This window comes from Zosterops lateralis (assembly GCF_965231275.1).
Source record: "Zosterops lateralis genome assembly, chromosome: 7".
In the NCBI taxonomy this organism is placed as follows: domain Eukaryota; kingdom Metazoa; phylum Chordata; class Aves; order Passeriformes; family Zosteropidae; genus Zosterops; species Zosterops lateralis.
Window position 1 is genome coordinate 27,968,171 of NC_139767.1, and position 18,895 is coordinate 27,987,065.

General features: G+C 41.8%; 1 protein-coding gene across 1 annotated transcript in view; it reads left to right on the top strand.

Annotated features, from left to right (window-relative positions):
• The window catches only part of PDIA5 (protein disulfide isomerase family A member 5), a gene marked incomplete at its 5' end in the record, with an annotated part of 98,510 nt that overhangs the window by 72,578 nt on the left and 7,037 nt on the right, over positions 1-18,895 (top strand). Inside the window, one exon of the mRNA XM_083865673.1 lies at positions 12,034-12,104. Coding sequence (XP_083721799.1) covers positions 12,034-12,104 — 71 coding nt within the window. The remainder of the gene's footprint in view (positions 1-12,033; positions 12,105-18,895) is intronic.

Consider the following 18,895-nt stretch of genomic DNA (forward strand, 5'->3'; position numbering starts at 1 on the left):
AACTGACTTGGGAAAAAGTGCCTGCTGCAGAAAACCCAGTGCTGCTTGTGCCAATAATGACCTGGCACCAGATCTTCATCCACATGTCCTTTGGGTAGGTCTGTACCATGCCATACAGGCTGGAGTGTGTGTGGGCTGGCGTGTGTTAGAGCTACTCAGGGATAGGACTTGGGGCAGGCTGCTGGCATCTGCCAGCACAGCACCAGGCCCAGCTCTTCTCTGGACCCTTGTGCAGCTCTTGTAAAGATGTAATTGCCATCCCACTCATGTACCTTTAAGTTCAAAAGTGCCTAAAATAAGAGGAAGACAATGGTACCATCTGCAGAAGGGAAGCATGAAGCCTCAGGTGTGTGTGTGGACTGCTGTGAGGGGTTGGAGCAGTAGGATTAATTCCCCAGCATTTGAGAAGCTTTTGGGGAGAGTTTATGGGATTTGTGTCTGTATTTTTTCCATCATCCAATCCTTGGAGTTCTGGATTCCATCAGCTACTTCAGGTTTACTTTTTTAACTGCTTGGCTTTGTCCAGAAATGAGGAGAGGAGACAACTAGTCTGAGTATGGTTTGGTGTGCACACGGAGCTTGGTACATGGATGATCAGGATTTGGGGGCTACAGACTGTATTGGAAAGTGACCCAAATGGACAAGAGCAGGTAGAGTGCAGTGCTGATCCAGCCAGGGTCGGGAGGGCAGTGGCTGCAGAGCTGTGCTCTGTGAACCCAGAGCTTGGTTCAACGCTTGCAGCACCAAGGCAAGCTGTCCTGGGCCGACCCGTTTGCATCAGTGCCTCTTCTGGGATCAGTGCCCTGACTTTTCTTTCTTCTTTCTCTTATGTCCTCCCTGTTCATATAGCTTATCTCGATGTGTTTTATCTGCATTTTTACTTTTATGTGCTCTCTCCACTCCGTTATTCCAGATAATTGAGATTTGACTTTGACAATGCATTAAATTTTAACCTCCTACTGCTGTAGCACTGAAAACTGTGCAAAATAGAAGCAGTTGGTTGTGATTAGTTGTCAGAATCACAAAGGGTAACAAAAGTTCCAGTAAATAATGTCTTTGTGGTTGGAGATGTTTTTGCTGCGTTACTCAAACAGAATTAAGGGGAAAAAAAGAATGATTGAAGCTAGGTGAGACACTTCTCTGAAGTGCCAGGAAGAGGACAAGAGGCAAAGGGCTCAAATTGAAACACAGGAAAGTTTGCTTAAACGTTTAGAGAAAGTGCTGGGGGTTTATTTACTGTGGTTGTGGTTGAATATTTGAACAAGTTGACCCAAGAGGCTCCATCCTTGGAGATATTCAAAACCCAGCTGGAGACAGTGCTGCACAATTTGCTGTAGTTGCCCCTGTTTTGAGCAAGGGAATTAGACCAGATGATGTCCAGGAGTTCCTTCCAACACAGCAATGCTGTATTTCTAGGAATACTGAAGTCTGAGATACACAGTGGGTTTTTATTTGGTTTGGAGTTTGGTTTTGTTGATGGTGGTTTGGGTTGTTTTTCCCCCTTCTCATCCAGTTCTGATTTTCTCTAAACAGGAAAGGCTTAATAACACCCCCTGCTAATTCTTGTGCAGAAACAGAAAATGTCCACTTTGGAGTTACAAGAATGTCATTTTTTGGTTGAGATTGCTGCTTCCAAAGAGACTACAAATGAATCAACTGTGTCAGAAAGGAATTATATATAATAGACCAGTCATTAACAGGTTCAAATGGTGGGGGGAGGGCACTCTGTATTTAGATCAGTCGCTTTTAATGGCAGGACTCAGCACCTATCAAATTCATTCAGTTTCTGCTTTTAGTGTCAAAACACGAGTTAATAAGCACTTTTAAAAACATAAGGACTTTCAGCAGCAATGGGAAGTAGTTGGGGGAAAGTGCTCCCTTTTAATGGTTCGTAAGGGGAGCAGTTGCCAGTGTTATTGACTTGCCAAATGGCCTCAATTTGTGGGACTCAACAGGGTTTGCAGAATGGGTATTTTTAATAAATGCTTTGCTGGGAGCTGATTTCTGCTTCTGTGTTCAGCAGTAAAACTTTCACTTCACTGAAAATGAATTTCATCAGCTGGAAAAAGTTATTTTCTGGTGAAGCTTGACCCACAGGGGTTACCCAGAGAACACCCAGAAGAAAGGATGATTTTAATGAGGTATTTTTGGATGGAGCAAGTGGCTGTACTGCTGCAAGAGGATGTGCAGTTAGAGACATCAGCCTCCTTGGTTCTTCACTTAAAGCTTTTTGTAGGGTTTTTCTTTCAGGGCCGGAAGAAGTGAATGAAGGTGCCTAATCTGTGTTGCATCTCATAAAGTCCCAGAAGACTTTGGGATGTTTTTGGAGCCAGTAAAAGGCTGTGTATTGATTTAAGGTGTTTGTGGGAGGTTGTAACTGGGTATTGTTCTGATGTAAAACAAAGAGAGTAAAGCAGGAATATTGACATCATTGTTGTCTGATGGGTCAACTCCTGGCCACCATTAAGAAGTAAGTGGGAAACTAGTGGGAAATTACTTTCTTCAGCAGTAAGAAATCAGACAGGGATTTGACTGAATGAGTCATGCTCATCCCTGCATATTTCATCAGGAGCACATAAAACGCTGAGAGCTGAGGAAACCTGCATTCATTTTACCCACAAAGTTTGTTCAAAATACTAATTATTCTGTATCCTGGTATGCTCCTTCTCTGTGTTTTCAAAACAAAAACTGCTTGATTTCTTCTGTCCAAGTTACGCATCAAGGAATATCCAGTGACAAAAAGCACTTGCTGAGAGTCCTTGCCAGAGGGGGTCACAGTGTGAGCACAGAGGGTGCACATGGCTCTTAGCTGTTAATGCTGCCAGCCAGGGGGGCATTGTGCTCCTCCTGCCCTGGCACTCAAGCTGTCACCAAAAAGCCATTCTGAAGGAAGCAGTACTGTTTCCTTTTCATCCTTCCTATTTTCTGGAGCAAGCTTGGACAAAGCTGGTTGCACCATATCTCAGCCTTTGCACAGGCAGTTTTGGGGAGTTAATGCTGTGTTTTGGTTAAGCTGCATTGCTGTAGGAAAATGTGGCAAATTCTGTTGGTCCTGAGGTCTCAGCCTGTGGCTGCTGGGCCTGAGATGAGCAGTCTGGGTCTGTGCTGGGTCACTCAGCAGACTTGGGTGACAGTTCTGTGTGAAGTATGCACAGAGGGGGAGAACATACTTGACAATTGAGTTTATGAGTTCAGATGTGCGGAGCAAAGCAGCAGCACAGATGAGTTTAGTGTCCCATGATGGCCTCAGACTGACTCCCACCAAGAGGTTTTCTGTCACTTGCAAGCACATCTTGTTAAGTTTTGATTAGGAGGCTGTATCAAAGAGCTGAACAAAGTGTGTGTGTTTGTAAATGAAGCTTAAGCTATCAAAAAATATTAAAAACATGCTGAACAAAAAGAATCCCTTTCAAGGCAAAAACCCTTGCAGGAAGGATTTTCTGGTTGTTTACTGAGGCAGAGGTGAGGTCTGGACCCTCTGATAATGAGGCTTTAAATCCTGTGTGGGCTGGCACTGCAGAATTTTGATATGTTACCTCTGCCACTAACTGCTTTCTCTCCTGCATCAGTGGTGCCCTCGTTACAGGCGTGTTACCAAGGTGTGTTCCTGTCGGTGTAAATAGTGCTGAGCCACAGAGCCCCTTAACAGGCTGGGTTCAATAAAGGATGAATTTATAGAGTGGTCTCTGCAATCAGGCTGGCAGAACTGCTCTTAGCCCCAGTGTTTGTGCTGAGGAGAATAATTAGTGCCGAGAGAACAGGTTGAACTGCTCTCAACTCAAAAGTTGAGGCGCTTCCCCAGACTGTGCGTGACCGTCACAAAGCGCTCACAGCGGCTGTGGTGGAGTGGTGACATTAAACTAAAAGTTGTTGGGGTGATCCAACTCCTCTTGTTTTGTAACCCTAAAATGTTACAACTGCTTGATTTGGTGTGCAGAATATTGCCTGGATATAAACAACTCCAGCTCGTGAGAAGGGAGGAGGAGGGAGGTGTGTGCACTTGCTCCATGGAATTCTCTCTTCACAGACACACAGCTGTGTTGATGCAGTGTCACCATGGGCACATTAAGAAATTATGAAGATGTCACCCATTCTTATGCACTGTCACGAAACCCATTTTCAATAAGACAAATGATTTTTTTGGTGATGCATAACATTGTCTTGACAGGAGCTGCTTTTAAGCATCAGCGCAGTGAAATTCCAATGCTCTGCTGGCTGTTGCTCACTCAGCAGTGTGTCTTCTATTAGTGGTGTCCACTGGCATGTCAGATGGCAAAATTATTTCTTTTGCTCTATAACAGTGTTTGTAGTTAACCAGGGCTGATGCTGGCTTGGTTAACTGCTGCTGCCAGCTTTGTTCAAGCTACACAGGCCAGTGACACAGTGGAAAATGCAGGTCTGCTGGAACTGGTGCTCAGGTTTGTTCTGGGTGTAACTGCTGACCTTGACACCCTTTCTGTCCAGAGGTGACTTGCTGTACAGCTTTCCATCTCAAAGGATTGCTTGTTGCCAAATGCTGAGTTGTGGCATGTCATTTGTAATTCACTGCAGTCAGTCATATTTCTGTAGTGGATGAAACAGTTGAGGAATTTTGTGCGAGGTCTTTTTACTCTCCTCACTTTGCAATTTAACCTATTCTGATGACTTTGTTGCTGCTGTTGCAATTGTTCATGTCTCATGGCTCTGATTTCCCAATAATTTGGGTTCTTTTTATTTCGTCTCATTTTTATACCTCCAAGGTGTTAAAAAATAAGAGTTCAGATAGCTTGGAAAAAAACTCAACAAATCGACCGCAGGCTGTGAAATTTGTAGTAGTTTGCCTGTTTTTAAGAGTAGTCACACAAGCCTTAGTTGACCTGATGCTTAACTGAAAACCTCATAACATTTTTCACATTAAGGACACATCACCCTCTTTCAATTACTAATATCTGGTGTCTTAGAGATATGATTATACTATGGTGTCAGGTCATGTCATCAAATGAGCTTTGGGTCCAGATATGCAATAAAAAGGCCCTCCAGTTCTCTACTAGTAAAACAAAGTGAATTAACCTTTCAGTTACGTCTCCAAATGCCTTTCTCAAGTCTGCCTGTGGATTCAATAACTCCTGTAGCCACACGAATTGCATTGGTTTAAGCAGTATACCCTTTTCCAGCTCTTATCTGTGGAGTTACTGTCTGTGGCCTGTCTTTCCTTGATTGACCAAGTAATATTCTTGTTTTAATTCTAGTTAATCGCTTGGAACTCCTGAAGTGGAAACAGGCTTTGCTTGACTCTGCAGTGTAGAAGCTCCCAGGCTGGCTCTGATAGCTGTGCAGAGTTGCTGCTTGCACTTCCTTAGAATTGCAGTCATTTAAAAACCAATAACGCAGGGCACTATCTACCCCTGTTATTTAAGCGGTGATGATTTCAAGCAGAGATGGGGAATTGGAAAGTCATTCTCTGCTCGGCACTTTGCACGCTGAGGGCTCCATCCTGCCCCGTGCTGAGCCCTCCGAGGCCCTGATGCTTTCGCAGCTGAACAAATGGAGTCAGCACCTTGCAGCCCAGCTCCCTGTCAGGCAGGATTGTGAACCCTGTGAGTCACTTAACCTCTTCCTGACTCTACTTAACCTTGGATGTAATGACAGAGGGGGATAATCACGTCTGTCTCTCTTAGGGGCAATTTGAAGCGTAATTAATTGATATTAGTTAAAGCATTTGAGATCACCCGTTGAGAGGTACTAAAGGAAGCCGGGGGCTGAGGGGGGAGCAGAGCCCTTTCTCATGCTGAGGGTAGAGCACAGACACAAATGCCACGGTCTCACAAATCACTGGGCTTTCAGATCCCCTCTAAAGAGCTGGCCAGGACTTTGTTATGAAAGTACTGACAGTTTAAGTTAGTGTATTTAATATGAAAGCAGCCTACATTAAAATGCGTGCATGTTTAAACTATCTCCTTGAAAAGAAATCTCATGTAAAATATATGCACACCTCTTTGTTACTTTATTTATCAAGATTTAATTGCATACAAGATGCTAAAAGCACACACGGCAACAACAAGGGTAGGGTTATAAATCATAATGTATTAATGATGGGCAGAAGGTATAAGGTAGTGCTTTCTGAAGTCAAAATGCCCAATCTGTGCTGCTGTAGTGTTCCAGTTGGGATGCTCAGGTTAGGGTTGGCAGGGGCTGCTGTCCTTGCCTGACCCACGGGCAGTGCTGGCCTCCTGCAGCTCCGGCCGCTCGGAGCTGGGGACACGGGGACAGCCAGACCATGTCACTGCTGTAGCAGTCTCAGCTCAGCGATGCAAGTCAAGGACAGCTGTCTTCTGATCAGGTACAGAGCCACTGTGTGAAAGCGTCTCTTCTAGAAAACCATTTCCTTTCAGACTAAAAATCACTAGTGATGGGGAATGTGAATTTCCATCTAAATTTGACTGGCTTCAGCATGCAGCCAGCTCTGGAGCTTACTCAGCCTTTGGCTGCCAGCTTGAATAGCTCATTATAATGAAATTTAGAGACTGACTTTCCTCAATTTTTATCACTTCTTAATCTTTGGATTTAAGCTGTTGACACACTGAGCTTCCTGACTCCCTTTGCCATGAAACACATCTTTCAGTTTTGTTTTTCTTATGGGTCTTCTGAACCCCCTCCAGTTTGAACTCATTGTTGATTTGTGGGCCCAGAACTGCAAACAGCATTTCAGAGGTGCTAGGCATAGAGGCCCTCTCCACATCTGCTTACTATTTTAATTTATATATTCAGTGGAGTTTTGTTTTTTTTTTGACAACTCCATCATTTTCTTTCAAAGCTATATTGCTAGCATTATTTGGATTTCTTTTGCTTCTAATACATTTAAAGCCCCTTATATACTTAAAACATCATTATTACCTCTGCTGACTGTAGATACTGCTTTGATGTCCATTTGCTTCCTTTATCTATTTTGTACAAATTGTTAGCTTTTGATTTATATTCATTAAAAAACAGCTTCACCTTTCTTCTATGTTCTATGCTAATACAGCTTCCACTCTTCTAAGGAAACTGAATTAACCTTGTGATGTTCAGCTGTAGAGAGGTTATATTATATCACTGGGCTTTGTAGTTTCAAATTAAACAAAGCATGAAGTAACCTAACTTAAAGGATGTTTTTTCATATTTAAGCAAATAGAAACCTGTGTTTTTGGAAAAAGGACTTGATTCCTTTAGGCAGTTCTGAAAATTTGCCACAATTTTATTTTAAATGTAATGAGGTGACTTTGTACAATGGGGTGCATCTGTTTCATGCACTACTCTCAAGACATCTTTAGAATTGCATTCTGGTCCTAATACCTTTGTACACTGAAATTTTAAGAATCTCTTAAGTTTTACTTTTGACTCACTATCATCTCTAAACAATTAATTGGTTAAAAAAAGAAGCCCTGTTCAATGAAAAATCCTCCATTGGAATGTAATAAAGATATGTAGGTTATTCACTAGGTTGTTCCACTGCTTTGAAATCCTCCTTGCATCCCTTCTGCATCCCATGGGATCCTGCAATTATATAAAACGTTTTCACAGGGTATTATCATGTCTGAAAATTTATCAAACTGCTACCACATCATATAATTTTTGTCTTATTCTTACCTTACTGAAAAATGTGTTTATATTACTTTTTCCTGAGTCTGCTTTTTGTTTACAAAACAAAAAAAACCAGTTCACAAGGTGATGTGAGTACTTAGTTAAGTTTTTCTATTTCCCCATATGCTATCTTTGTTTTATGTCATGTAACAAATGTGTTGTGGCATCATTTTGGAAATCACATCCAGCTCAACCATGCAGTTCTTTACTTCTTCACAGTCCTCAAAGCAGTGTTTCCATAAGAATGAAGTTCCAGCCCCTTTCTGTGCCCAAACCAATGCTGGCTCCCTGGGTCTTTCCTCAAAGATACCTTGGGAAGGTGCTGTACCTTGAGATTGTTCCTGCTATCAGTAAATCCAGTCCATGGAAAATAAGATGGGTTATATATTTTCCATCACTTCATCTCCCTAAAGACCCACTAACTTTCCTTTAAATGCCTCTCTAATTAGAGGAGATTTAATCTGACTCCCTCTCCCCTCAGTGATAATGGCTCGGAGTGAAGCCTGCTTGCTTGCTTGCTTGATTTCCCTCGTCTGCTGTTCATAGGCCATTCCTCTTGAATTTTTCCCACAGAAACCATATTTCTCATATACTGGCTCAGTTGAGAACCACTTGGTTTTCAAAGTGAGGAATGTGATGGTGCCTGCTGTGACTGTACCACATCTCCTACCAACTTTACAACATGAGTGGTGGAGAAAAACCTTGTAGAAAATACTGGGTTTGTGTGAATTTTTTAATTTGTAGTGCAAAGGCAAAAAGAACTTCAGAACTCCTCAGTTGCAGGTGTTTTCACATGGATGCAGGGAGCTGTGATTTAAGCAGGCAGCCCTCGTGCCCCAGCAGGTCAGGGCGAGCAGATGCCAAAATAGACTTTATGGGGGTCTTCCAGAGAGCTAATTCTGAGCTGAGTGCCTGGCCAGAGCTCTATTAAAGCTGTATTGTTTGCTGACTGTGAACAGGGAATGGCCCCAGCACATGCTACTGCACATGCCTGAGATGGCAAGTTCTGTTGTTTTCCTACCAGGTGATGCAACTGTGTTTCAGCATTAGGAAACGGAATTATCTTGAGATGTGCAGGAATGATAGAGATTTTTGAGTGCCAGTACTGGGATCCTGTGGAAAGGCTGGATGTTTCTTTCACATTTCTCAAGTCAGGCACAGGAAATTACTGTTCAGTTCACATCTGCTCTTAACCCTGTTGAAATCAAATTTGACACTGTTGTAAAAATGAAAAAAGAAAATTGTTAAAGCAAAGCCCTGCATCTGTGTTAGAAGGCTCGGCTCCCAGAGGTGCTGCTTTCAATGCTGCTCAGTTAAAATTCCACTTCTTGTCCTTGCAGGAAGTCTGTGTGCTTACCATAGGATCCAAATTATTCAACTAAAATGAATTTTCCCACTTGTTTAGTCCATAGTGACTGAGAATGGGCAGGACCTTTTGGTTCTTGACACCTTATCCATACCTTCCTATGCCACCAGTTTAATCTCTTTCCATTGCAGCCCATCTGAAAAATCCTTTGTAAGGAAGCTGCACACTTCCTCTCCTCATGTACTGTGTTCAGTACATTTCCTTTCCTTGCACTTTTGAATCTAGAAGATAGTGTTAACACTTAAAATAAACGTGTGATAGTGGGTGTGAAGAGGGAATGGGAAGAACAAGTTTTCCGTCTGTCAAAATGAAGACGTCAACCTCTGCTTTTATTTTTTTTGGCATGTGTGCTTTAAATAGAATGACTGGGTTGGGTGACTTCCAAGTGTTTGCTGCATTTGGCAATCCTTCTAAGTTGTAACAGATGAAGTTCTGCTGTTCCATATGATGTGCTCCTTCCCCCTTTTTCAGTGACTCCTTGAAACTCTTTGGGAATTCAGTGTAGCATTCACATCTGTTCCGTGGATGGATGTCCAAGGCTAACAAAATGCCTACTGGACTTGGAGGCAGCTCTGCCAAAAGCCATATGGTTGTGTTTTAGTTTTGTGAGCACAGTGCAGTAAAGAAAGGAGGTTGGGCCAAGAGAGAAGGGATGAAGGGAGGAGGGATGGAGCTTCAGATGGGTAAATGAAGGTAACTTCTCATGATTTGGTATTGGATTTGGTATTTTTGTGTGGAAGAATATGCTTGTTATTTGTGTTCTTATTTTCTTGCACAATGTGCTCATGAAGAGCTCTTAGCTGCTACAACTTTCCTAGAGGCTTTGAGAGAGAGCTTACTGTCCTGAAATATCTTTTATTTAGGATTTAAAAGATGTTCTTTGGTGAAATCTAAATTTCAAGCTCAAGATCATAAGCAAAAAAGGAAACCTGAAAGGTTTAAGTTTTTAGGAGCATTTACGTTTTAGTGTAACAGTTGGAAGAGCTTTCCAGAAAAGCTGCAGCATGTAGTTAAGAACAAGTGTTCCTGTTTTAGAGGTGCCTGATTTTTATCCATTTTCTGTTTCTGAAATTCTTTTTAGATGTTGTCACCAGTTCTGATTTATTTGTGTAGAGCAGTGTTAAGTCAACCGAGGCAGTCCCCCCACAGTACAGGAAATTATCCAAGATTTGTTAAGAGGCAGGCTTGACCTGCAGGCTCTTCAGTATCAGGCAGACAGGCCAGACAAGTGGTAAGAGAGAAGATGGGTCACCAAAGTGGGCTGATGGACATGAGAGCAGCCTGAAACCCTAGTTTCCTCCTCCTCCTTCTCTTTCTTCTCTTCTTCCTCCTCCTCCTTTTCTTTCTTGACCATTTTCTTCCAGGCACATGCTGAACGACTCAACAAGGTTAATAGTTTTCAAGCTGTAGGGCACTGTGCTACCTCTCACTGAAACACAGCTGCCATCGTGCTGCATAAAGTTTGAAGCCATTAAGACGGATTTACACAAGTGCCTCAGTTTCCCAGGAAACATCCCCTTCACTTTCTGGCATTCTTAGCTACTGCACAGACTCTCAGTGTATTTGTATAGGTGTGTCACTGCAGTGCTTTCAGAATCCTATCCGAAGAAAGAAATGCTCTAAAATTCAAAGTAGTGCATGTAACAACGAAATTACATTTTGGTGAAGCTGGAAGGGGTATTCAGCCCTTCCTTTGTAGAAAGGGGTGTGCAGTGTTTATGCACAGATACTATTTTTCTTGTCAGCTGAAAGTGAGAGTGGCTTAGGAGGGTGGCTGCAAGTGTCTCAAGAGGGCATTTGTTCAGTCCTGATTTTAAAGTAACACAGACACTTGTTCATCATGTAAAATACTGGTGAAACAACAGTAGCATAAGCTGTAATTGGTGCTTGTGAGCAACTCATTTCTGATTTTCTGTTCCTGTCCAGAAATAAAACCAAGATGAATTCCTTTGCCAGCACTACACAGACTTGACTGAAGTGTGTCCATTCCTTTTTTAATGCATCTAAGCAAAAAACAGTGTCCTGAGTCTTTGCTTGGGATCTCCCTCTGTGCTGGGTTTAAAAAAAATAATTTATTATATATATGCAGGTACTTCCCTTTCCAAAGCCTTACTTAGTATAGTAATGATGATTTGAGAGTAGTTTAGATTATTCATAGACAATAATTTGTAGGCATTGCTTCTGAATTAAGAGCATTCACATCTGAACCTTGAATCAAGAGAACCGTTCTAATTTCCCTTCTATGACTTTTTCTGAAATGTTTGAGTAAAATCAGTGTGAATTTAAGCAAGGGATCAGCTGGCCTTTTGTTCAATGCTGCAGTGGTACAAAGAAGTATCAGCCCATCTCCCATACAAAGCTCTGGGGTTCCCGTGTGCTGTGTCTGTAAAACTCCTCAGGGGTTGCCTGGTTGTGGTGAACAGCAGGAAGGTCTCCAGGAAGGCCAGCAGCAGTCATCCTAACCCAGGATATCTGGACATCTGCTCTCCATCCATGAAAGATGTCTGGCCTATTGGACTTGCTTCTCTTCCCCTCCCTTACGTTCCCAATGGCTTGGCTTTAACACAGGCCATTTCCAAATATTATAAATGCTCCCAGCAATTTCCTTTCCAACTTCCAGCCTCCTTCTGTTCCCAGCTGTGCTGTCTTTATTCCCATGTTCAAATGTAGCTGGTATCTGTGGCAACAGCAGCACTTACCTGGCAATTCCAGGAGGTACAGAGCAGGGCAGTGGTCTGTCTGCAGCTGATGCTCTTGAAGTGCCCTTAGGGGGCTGGTGATGGAGAAAAGCCCCCCCCCGCACCATGGCCCCTATTATGGGATGTCTAGTAAGTGTAAATATACACCTAAACTCCTTGAACCCACAGGGATTTTAAACATGTGCTCACTTTCATGTAGCTGACACATGGTCTACACATGCTTTGTTCTGCTCATTCCAGAACTAGAGAGCTCCTGTCTAGAGTGATTTTTAATTTAAGTTTTTCACTGATTTACCTTGTGTCTTGACTTTGTCCCAGTATCTTTCCTACAACTAAAGTTTATGATTTTTTTCTTCCTGTGTCAAACAGGGTGTCCTCACTGTAAAAATGCCATTCCACATTTCACAACTGCTGCTGAAGTCTTTAAAGAAGATCGCAAGGTAACTTGCTGTTAATTATTTCTGTGATATTTAAGAATGTTTTCCAAAATTTGTACCTTATAGGCTTTCCTTGTTGATAAGGTAATAAGGTTTGTAGATAAAATTGCTGTTACACTAAGAGAAATGTATCTGCATCATAGGGGTTGTATCTTCTGTGGTTAACTTGAGTTACACTTCCAACCTGTTCTGTTTTCCCTAATGTGCTGTCTTTTATGTTTAAGTCTTTATGTAAGAGTTGCTTTGTATGAAGAGAAATACAATTCTTTCTCACTGAGGGATTAAAAAATGATAATTCATATAATCTCCATTCCCCTTCAACTTTTGTTACCTGTTGGGGTGCATGTAGAGAAACTACAAGTTGTGTGATAGTCCTGAAGACCTCAATCATATAACTAACTATATATAACTTTTATGCTTGCATAGCACAAATTATAATATATTTCTGTAAGTTGGCTGACTTGAGCCCAGGATGCTCTTCTGTGACCCTTATGCTTCAGCCTCGAAAATGCATCTGCTGGCTGAATCACACTGGGTAATTTCCTTGCATCATCTGAACCATTTTTTAACTGAGCACATGCAGATCTAGGATTTTAAAAAAACCAAACACTTGAGCCCCTGTATTTAACCAGATAACTAGCTAGGAACCTGTTTGGTATTTTTCAGTGAACCATATTTCATTCTGATCTCTGAATTTGTTCAAACTTCACAATTTCTTTGTGTTTAGGTGTGGCAAGAAAACGATTTGGTAATTTAATATGGAAGTTGCTATCTACACCTTCCTCAGGAGGGGAAACAGAGCGGGAGATGCTGAGCTTTTCTCCCTGGAATCCAATGACAGGACATGTGGGAATAATTCAGAGCTGTGCCAGGGGAGGTTCTGACTGTACAGTAGGAGACACTTTACCAAGAGGGCGATCAGTCCCTGGAACAAGCTTCCTTAGAGAGATGGTCGATGCCCTGAGCCTGTCAGTGTTTAAGGGACATTTGGACAATATCTTAACAATAGGCTTTGGCTTGTGGTCAGCTCTGAACTGGTCAGGCAGCTGGACTGATAATCCTTGTAGGTCCCATTCAGCTGAAATAGTTTATCCTGTTCTGTGTTCTAAATGAAGAGATAATTTTGTAACAGTTGTACTCCATAACAAGAATTTTTTGTATTTTTTTTTCTTTTCCTCTCAGCTGTTCTGTAACTCACAGAAAATGCATCAGATTGACAAGAAACAAATCATTCTTGTATCACTGACTGCCTAAATTAAGCATCACTTCTGCCCTCTGGCACACGGTAGATTCATAGGCCTGCAGCTTTTGGTTCTCTTACTGCTGTAAATTAGTTCGCTCAGATGCCTTTTGGTCACTTCTTTGTTTCCAAGATCTCTGAGAAAGTATCCTTGTTTTCCCACTTTTCTGGTAGCTCCCAATGAAGCCTCTCTCTCCTAAACTCATTAAAATTTCAGTCAGAGGATGTGAAACAAATGTACCAAACAATGTGAAACTTGCTTATTAGAACCCCAGGATGTATTAACAAGCTGAATCATGGCACAGTTAGTTGGACAGGGTGGTGGTGGGAAATGCAGGCCTGGGAAGCTTTTCCTTCAGACTGCAGGTTATGAAAGGACTCTAAGGGCAGAGTAGTGATTGACAGTTGCAACTGTTGACTTCAGTTTAAGGCTGAAGTGGGGAGATATAAAATGTAATGAGTTGGAACAGGAGAGCCAATAGGGAATATTAAGGCTGGTACAGTTTTAAAGAGGTGTGTACAGTTAGGGAGAATGATGTTATTCCACCCCAATGACTTATGAAAGTGCCAGGGACTGATTATGTTGGGAGCCCTTATTTAATTGTGTACAGCTATAACCCGCCAAGGTGCTTCCTGCTGCCAGTTTGTGCCATTGTGGAAAAGAAAACAAACCTGTTTTAGACTTTAGAAGGAAATATTGCTGTTCCCACAAGCAGTACAGATCATATTCCCATGTTTCAAACTGGACTGAGCCTTCAAACTAATTTGTAGTTCTATAGGGTTTCAAACTTCAGTAAAATCAATGCTTAAGAGAAAGGAGTATTTATTCTTTCAAAAACAGAACAAGATTACTAATTTTCATTTTAAGTAGTAGATTCTTTTCACTGTTTCATTTCTATAGTAGTGTCCTTTTCTTCCTCTGGAGAAAGGTTTTTCACTCAACAGAGTATTTTAGCATTTAAACTGTATCTTCTTCTTAAAAGAAGGGTCTTTTAATTAAACATTTAATACTGCAGAAGCCAAAGAACAATCAAAAACATTCCAGCCTTGAATTGGTTATAAATGGTATCCTAAAAGGTATCCTTTGGGAGACTTTGAGTCTTTACATTGGAATTTTGAAGATGAGCAGAGCTTGAAGCTGTTAAATCTGTGTCTCTGGCTCTGCAGATTGACTGCAAGGGGTGGTTTTGGCACAGGAGCCCCCTCCCCCGGGACTCTGTGTAATGCTCTGTACTTTTTCATCATCTGCACTGCTGGAGTTGGAGTTTAAAAACGCTCTGCTTGGAACATTGGCCCCAAATGTCAGCTCTCATTGGCCACATCACTGCTGGTGGTTTTAGCCAGAATTCCCAGCCTGCTCGCTGGCCTGGGGCAGTCCTGTGACTGCTGCAAAACACAGCTCAGACTGAGACCCACAAACCAGAGCCTCCAGTCTTTCCATCTCCTGGAGAAATTCAGTGTCAGTAGGACCAGATCAGTGGAGGGGCTACTCCAGTGGCAGTGAACATATTGTTGCAGTTATTTAAAAGGAGAAAAAACCCATCTGCAGCATTCTTAGCTTGGGGTGCTTTGGCCTTAGCACACAGCTGCCAGGGGAAAGCCTTTGGCCAGTGCCCCACAGCTCAAGTTCTGGCAGTGACCAGTGAACGTCAGAAAATGTAAATGTGAGGATTGTCACTCAGCTGAACAGATTGAAGAGCAGGAAGGCATGTTCAGTAACTGCTCCACAGTCTCTCTTGAAAACTAAATCTTTAAAAAAATCTGCATTCTGCCTTTTGGCTGATCCTAAAGCTCAGCTTGAAGGAACTGATTTGTGATGTTCCAGCTTGGATTTACTGAAGGAAAGCTCTTGACTCTTCAAGACCTCTCAGTAACAAATCTCTGGCACTCCTGCAAGGGGGCTTCTCTTTGACAAATCTTCCCATTTTCACAGGAGACTGTTCCTGTGCAAATGCATTGACCCAAATCAGAGCACCACAGCTGGGTTCTAGTGAGTTCCTACAGAAACAGCTGTGGCAGCAACTGCTGGAAAGGGTGCAGCAAATGGGGTGAGCTGGGTTGTTACTGGATCAGTCAGCAGTGAAACTGGTGGGTCCCCAATGTGTATTGTGAATCACAGTTTAAAATTATTATACCAACCAAATGGCTGTACAGAGTTATTCAAATGACTTAATATTTTAGTTTGGCAAGGAATTTGATCCCTGTTTGCTTAAAAAAGTATGTGCTGAATTTATTTTTAATTAGACTCATTAAATATGGTGATGTTAGCACTGTACATCATGTTGTACTAATGGATGTCCCCTTTGCAAATAGGCCTGCTTTGGGAACAGCTGATGAACTGCCCCTCCTGTAATGATGCCATGCCACATCTGGGCAATAATGAATCTCCCATTTGCAAGGCCTTTCAGAGAACAGTAGCTGAATTGCAACAAACTTTACCAGACCAGTCCCTAACTGCTGTTAGGATCCAGAACAGGTGATATAAATAGAAACCTATGGAGTAATCATAGGGAAGAATGCACATCTGTCTTATTTATAGGTGCTTTTAAGACAGTTGGCAACAACAGACTTTTTTACTAGTAATCAGGTAATTGTCATCTAGAATTGATTATACTTTTTAAATGTTGTTTGGAAGCATTTATTTCCATGCTGCAGTTTTGCTTTTACTTTTTTTAAGCTTATCAAATATCGTTCCTCTCTCAAATCAATATTCAGTTAGCTATTCACTTCCATTTTCATAACAAAAGTCAATATTAGCTCTAGCAGAGATTTATTTTCTTGAATCAATAAACCAGTGTGTGGCAGTACATATTTTAACAGGAGAGCAGCTAGGATTGCAGGGGGTTATTTTTACTACATCATCACATGGTGACTGGGAGGCAAACTGTTAAAAAGAAAGCTTTAAGAACAGAAAAGAGGAGTTACCTGGAAGGTCAAGGGATCCCACTTTCAATTTTCTACACTTCTGTTTGAACCGTTGAATGTAATTGTGTTTCTTACCTCTAAGATCCCTCTAGAGCAAAAAGTTATTTCATAATTCTGTTGGAAGGGAACTGTGATTTCTGATGTATGATTAGATTATACTGCCAGTACTTATTTTTTCTTCTAACACTTAGTAACAAAATAATGCATCACCCTTCTGTTACAGTTGGGGCACCTGGAAATCAGTGGCCACATTTTCGGCATAGCTCTACTTCTACTGAAGCACCTAAAAGAAAAGTTCTGGGTTTTGCAACAGCTCAGCTTTTGTGATCAATCCTCTTCATCTGAAAAATATGCCATGCTCTATTTCCTCACAGCTCTTCAGAGCTGCTCATAAGCTGCTCATAAACTGCTCACAGTCTATTGCCATGCTGATTAAAGTTTGCAACGCTGTAGTTAAGCTCCCATTTTTTTGGTAGAACCATGAAATGCTGGGGGATTCCTTTTTCAAGTAAAGGTATTTTTCTGTCCCAGATGTTTCTAGACTCATATTAACCTATCCTGACTGTGGAGAAATGCATACTTATTGAGTGGGTTATTGTTGTTGCTGTTGTTATCATTATTGTGCATTACTGTGCATACTCACCTGATATTATTAATTATTATAGAGTGCATACTAGTTGTGAGCAACTACTTGTAAAATTAAGAAAGTTGGATGTACTCCAAGAAACTTCCTTTGGAGTCCATGGTCTCTGATTGATTATCTTTTCATTTGATAATATTTCTATTCCTGCTACAGCTACTGAACAGGCTGGTGATAGACCTGAACAGCATTGGCTCTGGAGAAAGGACTTGTATATAATGATGTATTGTCAATATCTAAGGCAACAGAGCTTTGGGTTATAGGGAATCCATAATCCCGTAGAGTTTTGTGCATGTTGCAGATATAGCACTTACAGGTTTTTCTCCCTGAAATGCTTTTTCAGTGGATTTTCCCCTCTGGTTAGAGGAAAGCTCAAGAAATTAAATTTTAGCCCTAACAATCAAAATCTCCATAAAATCAATCTTGCCTTCTGAAAGCTGTTACACTGGATTTTTCCATAATGGACACACACACACACACATTAGACCAGTGTTAGCAGAGTTTCTTTTTCTCACAGATTTTTAGAGGGTTTTTCCCTCTTGATGAGAGGGAATTTGTGAGAGGTGATGCCAAGTGTCTTGACTCCTGGACACCTATTACAGATGTCTTATGCTTAATATGCCTGTAGTTTGTGGTTGAATAAACGTAATGGGCTTGCAGGTCAGTGCATGTAGGTCTTTCTAATTTGTGCTCTCCGGTGCACTTCTGTGTAACTTGTTGCTGGTAGTTGAATATGAATACTAGTTCTGAGAGGAAAATTCTCCAGAAGTCTTTAACCACATTTTGAGAGAGGTTTTTTTGGTTGATATTTTTCCTGACTCAGTCTCCTTCTTTAGTGAAGCAGAAAAGCTGATTGTTGCTAAGAAAGTTGAGAATAAGGGGAAACTTTCCCTACAGTGGTATCACTGCTCACTTGAGCCAGGATTCTGCATCTTTTTACATGCAGCCTTTCAGCAGAGCCCTGCAGGAATTCACTCTGGTAGGACACACCTCTATCAGCAATGGAGCTTCATATTCACAGTCCATGAAAACGCAAACAGAAAGAAGCAAAGGGCATCAGTGCTATTTGCTTCAATTCTGGTGTGTCTCAGAGTTCAGCTGTCTGGAGTTGATGGAATGGAGATGAGAATTGGTCCTCAGTCCAGAAGTGTGTTTTGCTACAAGTGTTTTCCAGCATCACTTTTCTCTCAGTGCACTATATTTGATCTTCCGCTGTGAGACAGGCAAGACAATTAGGACTGTGATGCTATGATAATGAGTTCACAGAGATGGTAGCAACCTCTATATTTAGGCTGCCTTAACATTTCCACTCTAAAGTAATCACTCAAGCTCTCCTAAGTACTCTTACTCAGCCACTGTTGGCAGCAGGCATTGAAATGCAGCCTCAGATACAGTCTTGGGAATTAGATGTTCCTCTATGAAATTTTGCTCACGTCTGTATGAGTTACAAGGCTTTTGAAAATCACTGTTCCTCTTCTCTCACTGGCTGTAAAAATAACCAAATGTGTGTGTTCTGAAGAGCTGGGCTCAAAATGGTGTTTGCAGTGGTGGGGGTTATGTGGGAGCTTGCATTAGGAGCATTGCAGAGAGGACAGACCATGGACACATCCCCCAAATGCTATTCCAGATGTGCCATTAGACCTGTTGGATCAGACACAGCACTGGGCTCATGTGGCTGCCGTGGACAGACTTAGACTGGGACCTCTGTGGGCACAACTAATGCACAGATGAGGCACCTTAGGTTTCCATGTGCTGTAGAGGAGAGCTGTGCCTCAAGGACGCTACTGAGCATTTCTGTCAGAAGCCACCTCTTTCACATCCATCAATCATCTGTTCTGAGGTAACAAGATGTTCTGAACAAGGTTAACAGTTGGTTAACATACCAATGCATTCCTGCACTGCACCCTCTCCTCACTGGGGGCTGTTCTCACAAAAACTTTTTGTAAATGAAATTGGACTCTCTTCCCCAGATGGTACCAGTTTAGATAT